The 19,030-nt window shown below is 39.8% G+C and overlaps 3 protein-coding genes across 12 annotated transcripts in view; 1 reads left to right on the plus strand and 2 right to left on the minus strand.

The window, feature by feature from the left end:
- Window positions 1-238: 238 nt before the first annotated feature.
- Window positions 239-5,404, minus strand: MGC108429 (protein). 4 transcript variants are annotated; one of them, XM_012968511.2, is made up of 7 exons: window positions 5,101-5,404; window positions 4,064-4,208; window positions 3,799-3,855; window positions 3,625-3,715; window positions 3,169-3,329; window positions 1,113-1,377; window positions 239-856 (listed from the first exon to the last, which is right to left on the minus strand). In XM_012968511.2, the coding sequence occupies exons 2-7, from the start codon at window positions 4,200-4,202 to the stop codon at window positions 562-564; spliced, it is 1,008 nt and encodes a 335-aa protein (XP_012823965.1). In that variant the 5' UTR covers window positions 4,203-4,208; window positions 5,101-5,404; the 3' UTR covers window positions 239-561. The 4 variants fall into 4 exon arrangements, with proteins under 4 accessions (XP_012823965.1, XP_012823966.1, XP_012823967.1 ...); XM_012968512.2 differs by having other exon boundaries at window positions 5,135-5,222; NM_001030450.1 differs by having other exon boundaries at window positions 313-856; window positions 5,114-5,321.
- On the plus strand, window positions 5,175-14,953 carry taf7 (TATA-box binding protein associated factor 7). 4 transcript variants are annotated; one of them, NM_001006763.1, is given in 14 exon segments: window positions 5,567-5,601; window positions 6,904-6,959; window positions 8,255-8,328; window positions 8,782-8,860; window positions 10,144-10,277; window positions 10,537-10,663; window positions 10,765-10,823; window positions 10,989-11,061; window positions 11,200-11,304; window positions 12,089-12,256; window positions 12,390-12,502; window positions 13,043-13,102; window positions 13,807-14,299; window positions 14,498-14,953. In NM_001006763.1, coding segments are annotated over 12 exon segments (1,050 nt in total). In that variant the 5' UTR covers window positions 5,567-5,601; window positions 6,904-6,946; the 3' UTR covers window positions 13,852-14,299; window positions 14,498-14,953.
- A 1,044-nt stretch (window positions 14,954-15,997) lies between these two features.
- The window catches only part of drp2 (dystrophin related protein 2), a 43,775-nt gene continuing 40,742 nt past the window's right edge, over window positions 15,998-19,030 (minus strand). For 3 of the 4 annotated variants that reach the window (XM_012967858.2, XM_012967859.2, XM_031906840.1), the window contains one exon: window positions 15,998-18,119. In XM_012967858.2, the coding sequence (XP_012823312.1) occupies window positions 18,076-18,119 (44 nt within the window). In that variant the 3' untranslated portion in view covers window positions 15,998-18,075. 4 annotated transcript variants of the gene reach the window in all.

Here is a 19,030-nt window from a genome sequence, read left to right on the forward strand (position 1 = left end):
TAAGATAAAATCACTTGGGGTGTAGTCAGTAGTTAGGTACCCCCCAGGAACCAGCAGGACGTAGCCTGGGCCACTGCAGCTGTTGCTGAAAAGAAGTGCTGGCCAGTCACAGAATGTGAGACACTCGGCATCTACATTTCCACATTCTAATCAGTTTGAATCATATAACAATTTGATGTTCCAGGACGGACCACTGTTTAGAATTTTTTTGTATAAGGTATTTAAAGGCATGAACAACTACAGAAGAATATACCATTTTAATTGGCACTAACAATATAATTATAGCTTCAGAAAGGAGCCTAAAAAAGGAAACAAGAATTAGACATTTTAATAGAAATAAACCTTAAAAAAATATCTTTGAAAGTGCCATACAAGAACATGGAGGGAATTATATATCTGTCACAATTGTGGCAATGTAACAAAAACATTCCATAAAGGAACCAACAGCAAGGGTTTGTATTCCTTCCTCAGAAATGGCACTGAAGGTTACATCAGTCAAAGCAGGAAAACCACATAGCTTTAGTATTAGCTAGTAAAGATGGCTTGAATAGCTTTAGGGCTTTATTCACTCTCGTCACGGAGGGAGGAGACCTCCTGCCAATCCAATGTGCCTCTCCTCACCCCGTCTCTGAGGTAGAGAGGGAGCAGTGCGAGGGGCAGGGGTAGATCCCGGTAAGCATGGAGCAAGAATACACCCAATACAATGGTAACAAAGCCACTGACTGTCCCCACCACACTGCCAGCACTCAGGTGTTGCCACTCTTGGAACAGGATGGCAGAACAAGCAAGAACAGAGGATGTGAAGAGCACATAATAGATAGGTGTCACCAGAGAGGCTGTAAACACATCCAGGGCTCTGGAAGAAAGAGACACAATACAAATTACAAATGTACAATGCCAATACAAACGGCAACAACAAATACACACTTACTGTCCCTGGTGCTATGAAAGCAGAGTGAGAAAACTTGCAGGATGCCCCTTGGACTCTTGTTGCCCATGTTCTGTCACTCTGCTTGTCAGATAACTGAATACTGTGTAACGAAACATATGGCTGTATATACACAGAGAGGAGTGTGTGTGTGTGTAAGTTGAATGCCACAAGGATTGCTCACCTGTTGAGATAGTGGATTTGGACACTGATGCAGATGCACAGGCACAGCAGTAACACCCATCCAAGTGGATCCTTAAACACTGGCAGTCCAGAGAAGAGACCACGGATGGCTATACCTAGCCCCTTCACACATGCCACCGAAAGGGATCCCACAAGGGAACAGATAAGTACATACACTAGCACATAACTGTGACCCCAGCGGGGGGCAGCCAGCAGGGCAAGGAGGAATGAAAACAGGAGCACACAGGAAACAAAGGCCAGGAAACCTACAAAGAAATACAAAGAGGTGCAATGATACATAGTTATTGATGCCAGAGGCAAACTATAAAATTTTTCTGGGTTTTTTTTTTTTGCCTTTATCTGGATCCACTAAGAAACTGAACTGGTATGTACAGATGAGCAGAGTATTCTGGTACATTATAACTGTCTGTCACCATCTGCTAACTGAATGGGGGCTATACCCGCAATGGTGAATGATGTGCCACAGCATGGATGCAACCTGTCTGCCTCTATGCATCTTGCACTTTATTTGTATCAGGGACACAACCCCCCTTTTCATGCTAGGATTCTGCATTCCTCATTAGAGAGATATGTCACTTATTCTGCTGTTGATCACATGGGTTGTTCATCTTTAAGTTAACCTTTAGTATGTTATAGAATGTACTATTTTAAACAACTTTTTACTTGGTCTTCATTTTGTGTATATATCTGTATATTTATTATTTATTTACTTTTATCATTTATCATTTTATTCGAAGCCACTCCCTGGTTGGTAGTGTAATCGGACCCTAACAACCATATAGCAGATGAAATTCTAACCTGGGGAGCTGCAGAACAAAAATTGTGTCAATATCAAATTGGCTTAGTCAGGAGGGAATCTTTTTCCTTACTGCTATATTTCCCTACTGCCATTTCTGTGGTTTTTAAGCCAATCTGCAAATTCCAAACCTGACAACTAAAGAACAAAAAATGTATATCGTATATAAAAAAACCCAAAATGAATAGAATGTGAAAAAAAAGAAAAACAGTTAGTATATATACCTGTCCCACACAAAGTATGGAAATACATTTATAAGAAGCCTGTTATAAGCACATAGGGGATTCTCTAGGGTACAGGGAATAGAAAAAAAAGAATATACTGTCTGCAGATTGGCTGCCATGCAAGGACAGCTGCTTAATGGCAATTCCACATTAATAACTGCTGCATTATTCTCAATGAAAAAAAAGAAGCAGTTTAGCAGCAATTACATAGAAATATAGTCAGAGAAGCTAAAAATGAACACTCTATTAGGCTATTACGCTGTTAGGTCTAAATCATTCAAAATAAGTATAATCAAACCCCACATTTAAAGCCTATTTTTATTCTGTAACTTGTGTTTTTAAATTGTTGTAGAGTGCTGCAGAAATTGCTGGTGTGATATAAAAAATAATGGTAATGAAGGAGCAGTCTCTTTCTATCTCACAATCCAGCTCTTCCCAGTATTAAAGTACATATATTTTAAAACTGTTAATCATTAATTTTGCAATTTGCTAAAATGGCACTTGCTAAGCTGTTACTTGCAATTCTATCAAGGGTTCAGTATCTCCAGCAAGTACTTCCTACGGCTTCAGTGCTCTGATTATACTCTCTTACTGTTTCCTTGGCCTGGGATGTAACTCCTGTCACCCAAAAACCAAGGATGCCCTTGTGTTCTCAGGAGTGGGCTGTGTGATTCATCAGGGTAGCTCTAACAAAGAAGCCTCTATTATTAGGTGTATCTTTGACAAAGACATTTTCATGGACAAAAACTAGGTGTCTTTACTACTATAAAGAATTGGTACAAAATCACACACCCTCTCCCACAAGGTAGGCATATATAAAGAAAAAGTTTAATTTATTACAATAAACATAATGGTAGGGTAGTTTGTACCTAATGTTTTTTGTAATGCAGTAAAGGTTTCCTTTATATACGTCTGCCCATGGGATCTGCGAGTGCCTTGACATGATGATAAGCGTAGATTAATAAACAGCCTTATGGCATAGCAAGATACCTGTGCTACCAGCGTGATCCTCTTACCTGGCTGTTTCAGTTTTACTTCCATGTCACTCAGTGTTGATACCTCCTCTTCCTGAGGTGCATGGAGAACCATAATAGTGGAGCCCAAAATACTCAGAGCACACCCAGTCTTAGCAGGAGAGGTTAAATACTCATTAAGAAAATAAGAAGAAAGGACCGCGCTGTGGAGAAATATGGCAGATTCCTACTCATGTTTAATGCAAATACACATCAAAAAATATACACAGTCATAATTTACTGATTTTTAAGGAGGAAAATCTGTCTGTATTTTACAATAAATATTGTCGGTGGTATCTTATGCTTATGCGGTATGGATGAGAATAGAGGTGGGGGAGTATTAATAGTAGTATAAGCAAGTAAGAATTTCCAGATTGGGAGGTGGGAGAAAGAGGTAGAGGGGAATGGAAAAAAAGAGTTCCAGCACACAATAATCCAGTTGTCTCCCATTTCTCTCACCTCACCAACACGCTCAATCCTCCCAGGGGAGTCACCAGTGTGGCAGGAGCAAATATATATGCAGCAAAGTTAGCAGCTTCACCCAGTCCCACTACAAAACAACAGATAATAAAGGATAGGTCAGGTGAGTGCAATATCAGAGGTGTGCTAAATGAATTCTGAAAATATACTCACTTGACAAGAGACCAGCCCACCACAGCCACTCCTTGAGGTAAGCATGCCCTCCATGTCCTGCCAGGCAGAGACAGAATTATTTACTTAGAGTATCCTGATATAAAAGGTTATATCGCCATCACTTTTCAGTTTCCTACAAAACTGTTAGCAAAGGAAAGCTTCTGGTTATGTACTAAAAAACACTGCAGGCTGAACTTGTAGGCAGGGGGAAATAAGATATAAAATCAGTGATAAAGGCAATGGTGGAGTACCTGGCAATTCTCACCTGCCCTGAGTTGTCCTCGACTGCAGAGTTTGAGGAGACCCTTCTTTTTCAGAATAAAGCTGCTCCCAATGAAAATGCTGGAGGAAAGAGCTAGAGCCAGTCCAATGTAGAAGTCATAGCGGTTTCCAGTAGTCTCCATATGAACCTGTCAAACATAAATCGTTACTTTTTCCTAGCGAGTACCACTGGGTTTCCAGCAGCAAATTCTCCTTCCAATTATGGGCACTGCCCAAATAAATCAAGTATAATGTTTCGATCAAGCTTCAGCAAGTCAGTGTGAATACACACTATTGTCAATGTGTCTACCCTGCATTGGAAAAGAATTTTATAGCACGGCTTATTTTAGATTTTAGGTAAATATGAATATCTGCTTTTATTTTATCCCAAGAGCTGACATTCATGTATGCCTGTAAGTATATCCATACAGTGCCACAAATAAGTAAAGCATTTTGCAGAAGGAACAGTTCCATTTTATATATAACATTTAAATTCAAACTTTATATATAAATACAGTAAGTTTCTGTAAGTCCCCTCTGGAGAAGCTTACGGTGCCACCCTTCCTACCATGACAGCATGCCATTGTAACTTTAATAAGTAAGGAGACGTATCACTTCCTGGTATAAATGAGCGATAACTGACTAGTGTACTTGCTCTCACTCCCAATAGTTAGTATTTCTAACACTACAGGATTCTAATGCTCCTGCCCATAAGACTTACAGTGCTGATGAACCATAATAAAGCAGAAGCTACCAATGGCAATTTTATTAATACTCAGATTGTAAGCTCTATGGGGCAGGGACCTCCTTCCTACTGTGTCTCATACCACATGGCACTTATAATAAATAAATACATATATGTATATATATATATATATATATATCACTCGTCCTCCCTGTGTGTAATTTTGTATTCTGTAAGACTGTACAGCGCTGAGTACCCTTGTGGCGCTTTATAAATATAGTTGTACATACATACATTAACACGTATGAGACCCTAATGTCTGCCACTTAGCTCCCAGCATGCACAGCGGCACTTACTCCTCTCACTTACAGGGTGCAGGGAGAAACCCACCGCTTAGCAGAGCCGCCCGTTCCACAGTACACACTCTCCGGGGACTGACCCTACCACCCCTATCGGTAACACATACATAGCATCACTTGCTACTCTCATTTCTATTTCGAGCTTCCGTATTCTCTGCAATCATTTGTGAGAGACTTTGGCTGGGTACCCAATTGGTTAGCGAACTCCAAGTACGGTGTCCATTTCAGGACATACATTGTCCAAATTCAAGTGCAAAATTAATACTAGAAGGGGGAGGCGCAATTCAGAGATTTTGGAGGTGGGAGAAAGCAGGACGCACTTGGATTTTTAGATAATTGACCTATAATGGACACCGTAGTCCTGGGCAGTGTGAACCAATCAGAAGGCAAAGGAGTCCGGCTCTATTCCACATACTTCCGGTATCTGGTGCTCTGTGGGCTAGGAATTTCCCATAGGTGTAACTTCACAATGAATTAGAGAGCAGCGGGTCTCCTCCGGTAAGTAGAATACCTGTAGTTCGTCGAGGTGATGGGCCGAGTCTTCGCCGGGGGTTACTGGGAGTTGTTCTTAACCCACAGATGGGAATTCGAAGAACAAATTAGTTTATTATACTCAGTGCCGGTGTGGGCTATAGAGACTGTAGTGCTCCTTATAACGCTGCATAGCTACAAGAAGCAAGCTTTAGCTTTATAGGTGGCAGTCATTTCCAGGGACTGCAACACTAGTCCCCACCGCACTCAGACTGTAAGCTCTGCAGGGCAGAGACCGCCTTCCTTCTGTCTCTCTTACCAGTGACACAGTTATGTATTTTTATACTTATTTATTGCAGTGTTTGTTCTCCCTGTTTACACTTTTCTGTATTGTATAATTGTGCAGCTCTGCATATTCTAGTATGTATGTATGTATATCTTTATTTATAAAGCGCTACTTATGTACGCAGCGCTGTACAGGAGAATACATTAATACAAACGGGCTTATTAAGATAAATACAAAGTCTAACAATAAATATAAATTAATACAAGATACAGTTGCAATAAATTAAAGGAGAAGGAAAGGCTAAGTCACTTGGGGGTGCCAAAATGTTAGGCACCCCCAAGTGACTTAAATAGCTTACCTTGTGCCCCTGTTAGGAGAACACTGCACCAGCCCGGGGTACCTGTAGCGAGCGCTTCCTTCTTCCGTGTTTTTTCTGCGGTGAAATCCCTTGGCCGGCGCATGCGCATTAGAGTGAAAAGCCAACTTTGTTGTTACAGTTCAGCTTTTCACTCTACTGCGCATGCGCAAGCGCGCCAACGCGGGAGAAGGATGCACTCGCTGCTACCCCGTGCTGGTGCTGTTCTCCCTAACGGGCACCAGCCTGGGGTACAAGGTAAGCGATTTAAGTCACTTGGGGGTGCCTAACATTTTGGCACCCCAAGTGACTTAGGATTTCCTTCTCCTTTAAGAGTCAAAGACACAAGAGGATGGAGGTCCCTGCCCCGTAGAGCTTACAGTCGTACAGTAGTAGTACTTTAAAGCTGGTCTGTATGCCACTCCTTTAATGGCTTTGGTTGTAATAGAGAAATTGCGTGTAAGAATTCCTCTTTTAACAACTAAAATTTGTGGAGCAGATTGTCAAAACTGATTCCCACTCACAAGCTCACTAAAATATCTGTGTGCAGCCAGTCTTTTAAAAAGAAAAAAAAAAGGCTTAAACGTTCTGGGGACCTACTGTAGTCATAACAATGGTCTGTCGTTAGAATTTATGGACGATTGGCCAAGTGCAAGATTTAATCTCATGGTTTTTTTTCCACCCACAGATTTCTTTGCCCCCTACTACTGACTTCTCCTGACAGATTGGCCATGACTTCCACAAGTAATATAAATGTTGTTTAAGCGACTGCTAACTTTTTTCTTTACACTATAGTAAAAATACAAATGAATACCTTCTGTATACATTAAATCCTGTATTATATTAAACAACCTTGAAGTGCTTAAAGGGCACCTATTGCAAAAATTACATTTTAATACAGGCTGCATCATATTGAAATAAGAAGATCTCTAGATGTAATCAATTAAAAACTTCTGTACTGTGTCTGAAATAATCAATTTACTCTCCCAGCATCTGTCTCTCTTCATTCTCTCTTTATTCTCTCTCTCTTTATTCTCTCTCTTTATACACTTATTAGGATTCTGATTTTGATTGACAGTTAAGTCTTGTACAGCATTTGGGGGGGGGGGGGGGGGGTAGGTGATCCTTTTGCCTAAAATATGTATTAGAGCTCACTCAAAAATCCTGCCTCTCTACGTCCAGAGAATAAAGACAGGTAGATGCTGAGTGGGAGACAATGAAGAGTAACTTAGTTATTTCAAAAATGGTACAGAATTTTTATTATATTTAGAAAGTTTCTTCCCCATTGTAGGAGAACAACAGATTCTTGTATCTCCAGAAAAGGAAGAAATTTTGGATACACACGTTACAGACTCTTCACTCTAGGGGATTAAAATAAGAGTATAATCTATATGCATTTATTTAATAATATGTGAAAGTAGACTACACTACTGATTTTTGGCTGATTTTTGTATTACACTAGGAATACCAATGATTCTTATTTAATGTATACCTACTGTATGGGATTGCAGCACATTGCATAACATGTACCTTTAAGAGGGGAGCTTTAGGTAGACACTAACAAATGTGTTGTCATTTACTTTTTTGTTTGATAAAGGGGCAGGTTCCATGAAACTTTATTTTTTTTTATTTTTACAATAAAAGCTTTGATTTTCACCAATATTTAGACTTTTTTGTTTATTATAACTTAAGTCTGGTGATTGGCACATTTCTACACTCGGGTTAAGCTAATGTATTCACTGGGGTTGCCTAACACACCATCTCTTAAAAATTTCTATTTCTTAGTCTTTTAATTTATTACTAGTAATATATCCTTTAACATATAGAGACAATGTAATGTGCAGAAATACATGCACTTGTATACTTTCATACCATATTAACAGGAAAATAAACATAATTTTCTTGTATATATGTGCGCTATCTAGAAAAGTGAAAGAGCTGGTAAATATTAATTTCTTTACTTTTCAACACTTCCTCTATATGAGTCCTACTGCCTACAAGGCCAACTGACTTCTGAGTTTTACATATTCCTTCCATAGAACAAAAGACATCAAGGAGCAAAGATGATGCCCCACACGAACTAGAGAGCCAGTTTATCCTGCGACTCCCACAGGTGAGTATGACACCTATCCGAGCAAGGAATCCTATGTAGAGCTGCTTCCATTGCTCCTCCTAAATGATTGCATGGTACTTTTAATGATGATTGTGATTAAAATTACTTTTCTTAAACTCTTAATTTGACAATAGGCTTCATTAGTGCCACATTAAATGCATTGGAAAGTTTAGGGATGGCACACAGTAAATCTGTGCTCTCTTGAGTGGTGTATGTGTGCACTTGACAAAGGTCTGTAGGATGAAAAAATCTCTCGTGTTGAGTCAGCAATAAACCTGGGAACCCCCTTATCAGAAGCCACCAAGTCATCAGACAGACTGTCGCCACTTTCCCAAGTGGTGGAACACAAAAAGAATTAGGGGAATTTTTAAATACTAACTAACAGCTGTCACTGGATCAGGTTCTTTCCTCATCTTCTATTTTTTTTTTTTTTTTTTTTTTTTATTCATTTAGGAATATGCCTCAACAGTTAGGAGGATGGTCCAGTCTGGGAGTGTAAATACAAAAGACAGACTTTCTGTTGAGTTGCATCGTAAGTATTTTAGCAGCCTAGTTTCTGAGGCTGTGAAAGATTCAAGATTTTTCCCATATAAATTGAGGGTGGGGGGGGATTGTTTTAACTAAATAGGGCAAAATTTAAAAATGAACGTAACGTCTCATTCTAATTCCTGTCCCTAAAAGCAAGTTGAAAAGCAAATCAGCAGTCCGCTGAGTAGCTGCTTCTTTTCTCACAGCCTAACAGGCTGCAGCTGGTGCAAGGGGGAGGTTCTCAGTGGACTGCTGATTTGTTTTTACCTTGATTTTTTAATCCAAATGTCACACAACTCTGTCTCTAAGCTGTGTACTGTAGCTGCAAGAGAAAAGCAAGTAACTTGCTTATCACTAGCCAATAAAAGAGGCAAGCACAACCCCTATTGCACAAGCATTTAACTTATGGAGGACATTCTCTATTGCTTTAGTTATCTTTTGAGCTCTAGCCAGTCTAGAGAAAATAAAAAAAACATATATCCTGTCTAACTATAATCAGTCCAATTACTGGATTACAACATACCTATGTATATTATAGAAAATAATTAAAATAAAGAAGAAATACAGATTGTTAGTATCGGTCTGGAATGGAATCCCTGCAGCATATTTGCACTTGATAATTACAAATGTAAAGAGTGGCTCAGGAGGAGCCTTTACCCTGTTGCATGTTTTTAAACTTTGAAGTGATTGCTAATTTATGATGGTTTACTAAGACTGTAGATTGCAATCAATTAGCAATTCGATTTAAACACTTGCCTACAAGTTAGAAATCAGAAGCAAAGATCTGATTGGTTGCTACAGTCCTGGTAAACATGCCCCTTAAAGGAGAAGGAAAGGCAAAGTCACTTGGGGGTGCCAAAATGTTAGGCACCCCCAAGTGACTTTAACCGCTTACCTTGTACCCCGGGCTGGTGCCCCTGTTCGGAGAAAATAGCACCAGCCCGGGGTACCTGGAGCGCAGCACTTCCTCCTTCCGCCTTCAGCTTCCTAAACTGCCGGTGGCCGGGCATGCACAGTAGAGCGAAAAAGCCGACTTAAATGTTTAAGTTCGGCTTTTCACTCTACTGCGCATGCGCGCGCAGCGAAGCCGGAAGGAGGAAGTGCCGACAGCTACCCCGGACTGGTGCTGTTTTCTCCTGACAGCGGCACCAGCCTGGGGTAAAAGGTAGGCGGTTAAAGTCACTTGGGGGTGCCTAACATTTTGGCACCCCCAAGTGACTTTACCTTTCTTTTTCCTTTAATCCTCTATTTATCTTAACTTACTATGTAGTTATGATCTGTTCCCAGCTGATGGACGTCATGGAATTGTACGTGTTGACCGTGTACCACTGGCTGCAAAACTCGTTGATATTCCCTGTGTAGTGGAGTGTTTAAAAACTATTGACAAAAAGACTTGCTACAAGACTGCCGACATCTGTCAGGTATTTGCTGCTTTGTTTTGCCTTTACCTTAAAGTGCCTAGTAAGTACCCTTTCTCCAGATGAGTAATGAAAACAGGTCACATGCTCATTACTGCATTTAGAATAGGGTAACTGCAGAGAAACAAAAAGAGGCAACATGTGTAGTCTTTGTGTAGCTCCAAGTAAGTAACCCTCCGTATTAATACATTCTGTGAATCAGGCCATTTCTTTTATTACTCCAGTAGTTGCATGAATGTCTGCTTTTTTTTTTTTCTCCTAGATGTTGGTATGTACCCTTGATGGAGACCTCTATCCACCTCTTGAAGAGCCAACTGGGACTAGTGACCCAAAAGCCAGCAAGAAGAAGGACAGGGACAGAGAAAAGAAATTTATTTGGAACCATGGAAGTGAGTCTGTTTGTCTTTCATAGTTTGGGGGAAATTGTTCCTACCACTCTTCCTCTGCACACAAGACACACACAATTTTTTCCCCCCTTATGTTATTTCAGTTACACCACCTCTAAAGAATGTGCGAAAGAGACGGTTCAGGAAAACTGCAAAGAAGAAGGTAATTCTGTAGTTATATCATGGTGCATTGAGGGAACCACTTTCTCTTTGGGTTGCATATCGTAATGTGTGATGTGCTGTTTCTTCTTCCTTCCCTACATATTCATCATCTTCCATTTTTCTTGATACTTCTTGATAACCCCTAAGCTTTGTTTTTTCTTTTTAGTATATTGAGTCCCCAGATGTGGAGAAGGAGGTGAAACGGCTTCTGAGCACAGATGCTGAGGCAGTTAGTGTGCGTATCCTTTTATAAACAGCTACCCAGGAGAAAACATATGGTGATCGCTTTGTGATGAGAGAAACATTTTTTGTTCTGGATTTAAACTTATATCTTTATATTTGAGAATCTTATCCTTTCCTTGACTTGCCACCATTAGGATGGGAAGTGATAGCTGAGGATGAATCAAAAGAAGCTGAGAATCTGACTGGGTTGGATGTTTCCCCAGGGATGTCTGGGATCAAACAGGGTCGTGGTTCTTCAGGTAGTTTGTCCTTACCAAAAATAACATTTTTTTTCAGCTTATAAATGTAAATCTCTTTTAGGTCTTGTGCAAACCAATGTACCCTATCATGGGAAGCTGAGGATACTTTGATTCTTAATATATGTGGTATCATGCTGCCCTTGCTATGATACATAGGCAGCTGACTGCCTATGGAAGTGAACATTTCATCGGAAAGGATATTCCAAGCTTCTTTAGTGTTTGCAGAGTTTTTTATCTTGTGTCTTTTCTTCATGCATCCATCTCCCCCCAAAGATCTCTGATTCCAAGAAAGGATTCACAGGGAATTGATCATGTTCTGTCATGAAACTATTACAAACGCCAGTATTGATTTTTTTCTAATAATAATTCAGTAAAGAGAAATGACAGAAATCACTTCTTCCTCCCCTCTTACCTTTAAATCCGTTTTCCTCCATTAATGCTTTGTTTCACTTATTCCATCTTCCTTGTCTCCTTGTAATAACTCCAATGCTCTTTACTTTTTGCAGTGTCTCACAGCCCTTCTGCCTTACTCCATCTTTAATTCACACTGATATTCAGTGCTGGAACAATCTGACCTGCTGCCTGCTGCTAGATTTTCTTCTAACTAAACCCAGCCCTTTTATGGTCCTCTTCACACTTTTTTATTTTGCTCCACATTCCTCTGCAAACATCCATTAAATATGAGCTTATATTCTTATGTTCTTAATTAGCTTTTTTAAATTATTCTTATTCCCTCCATCTTAAGCTCTAACTTGTCTTTCCCAACATGTCTCTCTCTTTCCAGCAGTGGAGAGGGAAGAATTGCGTCAGATCTTTAATGACATCAGTAGTAGCAGTGATGGAGAAGAAGAGGAGGGAGAACGCCAGGAAGAAGAAGATCTTAATATCATGGAGACTGAGGAGGAGCAGAGGGCAGGACAGGATGGTCAAAAGGGAGGCACTAACCAGATTGGTGAGAGTATAGCGGAGCACAAGTTTTTTTTTTTTTTGTTTTTTTTATAGTGAAAGTAATATTTTAGCCAGAGAAGAATGCAGAACTTATGGGGAAGTTGATCTTAATGATATCCCATTTCCCTATGTATCAGTTCTGGAGATGCAGAAACAGCTGGAAAATTTACAAAAGAAACTGCGAGAGACACAGGAAAGAAGAAAAAGACAAGAAGAGCTTATAATGAAGGTTGAAAATGTAGCACTGAAGGTAACACATGATTGCAGCACTGTTGCCTTGTGTGAGAGAGAAAATGTATATAAGTGGATTCAGTAAATGCTTAACTATGGTCATTTTATGTTTAGCAATATGTGTGTGTGACATTTATGTAGGCATGCAAGATAGGGTAGGATGGACAGGATAGGGCTCCTGTTTATGTAAGAAGTGTCTAAGAGCAATTTTTTCCAGGCATATGAGAACCTGGGCATTCACTCCTTGCAAGAGAAATGGTTGAGCACAATGTTCAAATACACATGAAGTAGAAGGGCCGGGCACACTCCTTGTGCAAGACTACTAATGCATACCAGAAACTGGAAGTTACAGGCAAACAAAGATTGTAGGGTATACAGTATGGATGTAAACAATGGCCATGGGGGTCTAGGGGTCTGGGCACACTCCCTCTGTGTGAAAGATGGTGAATGTAGTTACTCTTTCTGTTTTTGGTTGATTATTATAGATGGGTTGATACAAGTTTGATGATTGTATCTGGCCATGCAGCTATTTCACACAAACTTTCTTTCTTTATTTTAGACTCGCTTACAAGCTGTGTTGGATGAGTTTAGGCAGCAGGAGGAAAGAGAAAAGCAACAGGTATGTATTATGGCTTTATAGTCTGTGACCCATTGCTTAGATTTATCTTATTTAAGGGACAAAATGAATGCTGTGACATAGTTCCAAGTTTTTTCCATTGTTTTGTGTTTTGCAGTATGGCTGTATATTGGCGACATTGTTATTTGCTAACTGTGTGCAGGGAGACTGAGAATTATTGCTTATCAAGTGCAGTAATTCTCAGTGTGTATCCCCAAAAGCAGACAAAAATGCATACAGTCACGCTACTGACAGAAAATAGAAGATGACAGACTGTGCATCTTGAGACTGTTTGAGGCTGTTTGTTTTTTCCTAGTTGACTTAGGGCCCCCAGTGAATTTGTATGGGCCAGCATCTCTACACAGTTGTCCAGTATCCAGCTGATGTCAGAAGAATCAAAAGCTGGCCCATGCTTTTAAAACTTTACTGGAGTAGATAGAAGAAAAGGATAGTGTAGAACAGTCTCTCCTTTCACACAAGCATTATTATTCTGTCATTGCCTTGCTAAATCCCATAGTTTGATATAGCTATTCTTTTGTGCATGCCCGTTTTTCTGTAGCCAGAGGCATTATAAATGTACCATTTATATGGTTTATTTTTGTAAATATATTATAATGTTAATATGGTAATGGGAGGTGATAAAGTGTACCAAATGTAGCAGTACCTATTTTACACCAGTCCTTGTGATAATCTCTTCTCTTTCCTAGCTGACATCCCTGCAGGAGCAGCTCGAGACTCTAATAGAGAAATAAAGAGGTTCCGATGTGGTTTCCTTGATATTTATGACTTGGCCTCCCTGCTGTAGATGTACTGCTTTTTACCACATCCTCCAGAATGTTCACTTTCAGAGGAAATCCTTCCATTTAGGAAACAATGAGGACTGGGTCTCCCTTAATTTTGTTTGTGCTGAAAATTATACATCCAAACAGATATTTTACTTTAGGCCATTCGAACGTGACTGCTTGAGGATGTTTAGATCCTGTAATGGTTTGTGCTGTGACTAAATGCCTGCTGTACAATACAGAAAGTCCAAATAAGCAAAAGAACCTTACATGTATGATTTTTTTTCGTTTTTACTGGAATGTTCAAGGTGCAAGGATTATAACCCCAGTATTCATAATTTAACCTATTTGCCTGCTGTTTGTTTCCAGTCCAACAGTGCGTTACACTATGGGGCACATTTACTAATCCACGAACGTCCGAATGCGTTTCGTCGCCGTCGCGACTTTTTCGCGAATTGTCGCGACTTTTTCGTCACCGTCGTGAAAAAATCGGATTGGTTTTTCCGCTGTTTACAATTGCTCAATAAGAAAAATTGCAACGGCGACGAAAAAGTAGCACAAAATACGATAAAGTCGTGACGGCGACGAAAAAATCGTGCAAAATACGAAAAAAACGCGACGGCGACGAAAAAGGTGCAAAATTTTCATTTACAATCCGATTTTTTCCCATTCAGGATTCGGATTCGTGGATTAGTAAATGCGCCCCTATGAGTATACAAGTATACAAGTATCCGTTTTGCTGGGATTTTTCTGGAGAAAACATTAGAATTTTGCCTTTGTTATCTAACAGCTGTTTTCTTTAATATGGAAGATTTTGATGCCTACAAACAACTATGGTCAGATTGTGAACCCAAATGTTTGAGTTAGAGCCCATTGTGAACTAAGCACATTTACGAATGGCTTGTTCGTAACATTAGTGTTAAGGCAGTGTCACTTTGCTTTTTTTTTTTAAAAAAAAAAAAAAAGAATATTGGCAGCTACAGATGAACTGTAAATGATTATTTTACACTTTGTCATGTCTGTTTTTCTCCACCTATTATTCCATCCAAATAAAAGTCTTTGTTACCCATAATTTTGTGATTAGCTTCTTTGTGGTGAAACCCATTTTTACATCAGGCAGCTTGCTACTGGGAAGACGGACAATTTTCAAGGATACAATGTGCGAAGAAACATACTTGTAATACTTCCTAATTCCTTAAATAACGATTAATCACAACCCCCACACCTTCATTTTCATGATTATTTGTTCAAACCAAAAAATTCTAACTCCAGTGCCAATGGAATTCATGTACAATAATGTGACTGGATTAGCACTGTTTTCTTCCATTTTTTTTTATTATAGTTTCTTTAGGAACCTCCCCTATGTTCTTTAGGAACCTCCCCTATGTGAAGCAAGTGTCTTTTAGGGTACATAAAGAGCCCCTGTAAAGTTCAGCTATGCTCCTGATATCGTATATGAAGCTTTAACACCAGGTTTGAGCATTGTATGTGTGGTGAGCAACAAGAGCACAGTTTTGCTATCCAGATGTTTGCTTAGATAAGATCCTTCCATTAATGGCTATGCACTGAGTGCATGAAATAGAGCTAAATACTGCAGTTTTCTCACCCAAAGCAGTGGGTGCATGCTGGGGCATCTGGAGTTTCTGAGCCTGCTCCCGGTAGGACTGTATTCAGGGCCGGTCTGTGGATTCAGAGGGGCTTCTGTAAGATGCTATAGACAGTCACTATATATTGGGCTGGTGGGGGCTGTCTTGGCCTCTGTGTACCTGAAATGCCAGGGTCTATTTTGAGTACTTGGATGACTCTCTATACTGTCATATATTGCTTTAACAACTGTTGACAAAAATGACATGTAATTTCTGCATGCTAAATGATGAGCTGAAATGACCTGAAAGCTACATTTATCTATGGCATCTCAGATTTGTCTACATTTTTCCCTAAAAGGCCACTCTCATTCTGCAGACTCTGAGCAAATGCTGAACCTCTGAATTGCCTGGCACTTGTGGCAGCCAGAATAAATATCTGGGGTTGCTTGATACACTGATATTGAGTTAGAAAATGTCTTGTCAAGCGGTAAGAGAAAATGGTACTTAATGCTTAAACATTAGACCTGCTGTGGCATTTGATAATCCGCTTTATTAATCTTTAAAAATACTGTATTGGCTTTCAAAGAGAGTTTGTTATTGGTTAGGCTTATAATGAGTTCTTCCGCAGCTAGTCAGAATACCACAACATAACCCCCAGTCTCACCTAAACACAAGCGTCTATGGTCCCCAGCCAGCGGTACACACCTCCCCATCCCACCTAAATAGCCTATGTTTTATATCCCCTGCTGACATACTGTAGCCATACCTATAAATTCACTTGCAGGAAACCTATTCTATGAATCCTTACTAAACCTCAGCTCATCTCACTGCACTCCACCTCCTATACTGAAAATTATACAACTATCACTCTTAGCCCATTATTAGCATATTAAACATGTTATTGGAACTCTATTCTGCTCTGCTATCACTGCAGAATGTATGTTACAGTGCCTAATTACATGTTTAAATATATTTAGTTCAAAATTACATTTGAAACACCTTCGGGGTAGCCTCATATTTACACGCAATGAACTCTATGATAGGGGCAGGATAACTTATTATTGTGTAAGATATCTGTGAAGTAACCAGAGATGTTATTCTATTGTATGTACATCTGTATGTCTTTAATTGACTTTCCGGGTAAAGGCACAAGGGGGGTTCTGACCATCACTGCCCTCCAGAGGACAGCAGACATCAAAACCCCCCTGTGAGTCTGCTACTGCTCCTAATACTATTAAATGAATGGTGATGGGGAACTTAAGCAGTTTGGCTATGAGGTCTGTCTATTGCTTCACAGTACTTGGCAGGCAGGGCACTTAACTTTTAATAGTATTTGGAGTAGTGACAGATGTACAGGGATGTTTTATTGCCCACTGTCTTCCCATTAGTGGACAAAAGGCCCAGTCACTAGTCTACGGGCAATGCCACATTTCAGCCAATGCTATATTAAAGCTTGCAAAGGTTGTCAAATAGCCCTATCCACCTGTCACCACTTTTGATTAACATCCACTTAGGAGACATTGCCAAAGGCTTATATGTAGGGGGCTTCAAAATGTAAAGCCAGTCCATTTTGATACCTCACAATCTGTGCAGTAGGAGTTGGGTTACTGCCCAATGGGGAATGCTGTTTTTCAGTAGGGTAACGTTTTTCTTATCCTAGTTACAAGATTCTGGCATGTCATTATATATTTCATTTCCTGAACGGGAGAACTAAGGTTCCTATTGCATGCCCAGTAGTCCTGCTTCCTCGTGGGGAGTGCACTCAATTTAAAACTTATATATCCAGAAAACTGCTTCATTATACTCCTAGCCAGAAAGAAACAAAGCACACATGCAGTTAGACATACTCATTTTCTCATTTTCCTCCAGAAAAGAAACAAAATTAGTCATAAGTTTTACAAGTGAAAGAAAAAAGGCAATTTAGAGTTGTTAAAATGTTAGGTAAGATCTGATGCTATTTGCCATCTTCTTTGTCAATAGCAACATTTGGCAGCAAATAAGATTTATAATTAGGGCAGCCAGATGAACTAACCGACATCCATGGTAAATAGATTCACCATACATCAATACATATATGGCCAGCGTAATCCGTAAGTCGTTTCTAGTGTTACTGGTGGCAGTATGCTAAGGGATAACCCTCGATTCCTTGTGTTATCACAAACCAGTCAAGAGAAGGGCTGACTGTCTACAAGGAACATATAGCTTGGAACTGGAATTCTGTTAAACCCCCTGCATTTATTATATAGAGGCGTTTACCCTTCTAGCAATCTCCTGCCCACAGCTGATGTCACCGGTAGCCTATCAGGTTCTACGTAAATGTATCTGAGCTGCTTAAGTACCAATTTTAATAAGCTTAATATTAGTAATCTGAGGCCAGGCTGTTGCCCACAGACATTCTTGTTTAGATGAGCAAATACTTTTATGGTGATAATGGGAGAGATCACTGAAAAGCAGGTGTTTGCATCAGTTCAAGTTGGATTATCCCTTGTGCAGTGGATTCGTGTTGGTGGCTCTCCTTTTTGGTGGCTGCAAAAGTGAGATGCTTTGAACCTTCTTATTCAAAGGTGACCGTTATTTTCCAATGATCACTCTTTACAGGAGACCGCTGTCACAATGGCAGTGTATGGGATTTCACATGAGCAATGTCACTATCTGTATAGCAAGCAGACAAGAGAACATCAAGTTAATATGTCTGTAGGGAAGAACATAAGGCTTTCATCTGTCAACAGGGTTAGACTGGGGCTCACTGGAGAACCTGACCTGAAGGGCTAGGAAAAGAGGGATTTATTTTTTATAAGCCCAGCAGGAAAAAAATCATATGTACAGTATTTGACTTGGCAGAGCAAAAATATGAGAGGCCATGCGTGCAACATGAATTGGTGGCGGCCAGTGCCTGCCTCAAGAAAGGGATTGGATAATGTAATATTTGTCTCAGAACCCACTAAAAGTAGAAAATCCATGTATACTCCAAAGTTGCTCAGGAGCACTCTGCATAAATTTACATCCATACATTTTATGCGTTTAGTTCCCCTTTGAAAATATACAGTATGCATACACTACAGAGCTCTTGTACTTCCTTTGTTAAAGAAGCAGTATGCAGTCTGAAATATGGTCCTAATGAATACCCTGCTCCAAAAGTATTCACAATAGCAACACACTATTGAATTTTAACCTCAGGGTGAGCCACAATATCCACTCTGTTTTGAAAACCCCTGAGTATTGAAACTTATAGTCAATAGAGGTTAAAGTGCCAGCACAAAGTAGAATCCTGTGTGACATAATAATACCAGAGCTGCAAAATGGCAATGACAGCCAAACATCAGGAGACATTAAAGCACCTCCCTGCTATTTTATACATTTCATTTTGGTTTTTAGCAGAAGGGCATTGCTTGGGTGCCCTGCATTAAGACAGGACAAAGGCTTGGGAAGTGTGTGTTAGTTTGTATTTAAATCACATCTGAAATGGAATTCTTGTAACTTGTAGAAATACATATAGTGCTCCTGATGCTGCAGTCTTGTGCACCCATGGGACTAGAACTGAGATGCTAGTTAGACAGACAGAA

This window comes from Xenopus tropicalis, chromosome 8 (genome assembly GCF_000004195.4).
Source record: "Xenopus tropicalis strain Nigerian chromosome 8, UCB_Xtro_10.0, whole genome shotgun sequence".
NCBI lineage: Eukaryota > Metazoa > Chordata > Amphibia > Anura > Pipidae > Xenopus > Xenopus tropicalis.

Coding starts and splice junctions, on each gene's coding strand:
- MGC108429 (XM_012968511.2), bottom strand. CDS start 4,202: ATGGAGACTACTGGAAACCGCTATGACTTCTACATTGGACTGGCTCTA. Junction 3,716..3,798: donor GTGGGCTGGTCTCTTGTCAA/GTGAGTATATTT, acceptor GTTGTTTTGTAG/TGGGACTGGGTGAAGCTGCT. Junction 3,330..3,624: donor GGATTGAGCGTGTTGGTGAG/GTGAGAGAAATG, acceptor ATTTCTCCACAG/CGCGGTCCTTTCTTCTTATT.
- taf7 (XM_012968231.3), top strand. Junction 10,824..10,988: donor GGAAAACTGCAAAGAAGAAG/GTAATTCTGTAG, acceptor TTTTCTTTTTAG/TATATTGAGTCCCCAGATGT. Junction 12,503..13,042: donor TTGAAAATGTAGCACTGAAG/GTAACACATGAT, acceptor TCTTTATTTTAG/ACTCGCTTACAAGCTGTGTT.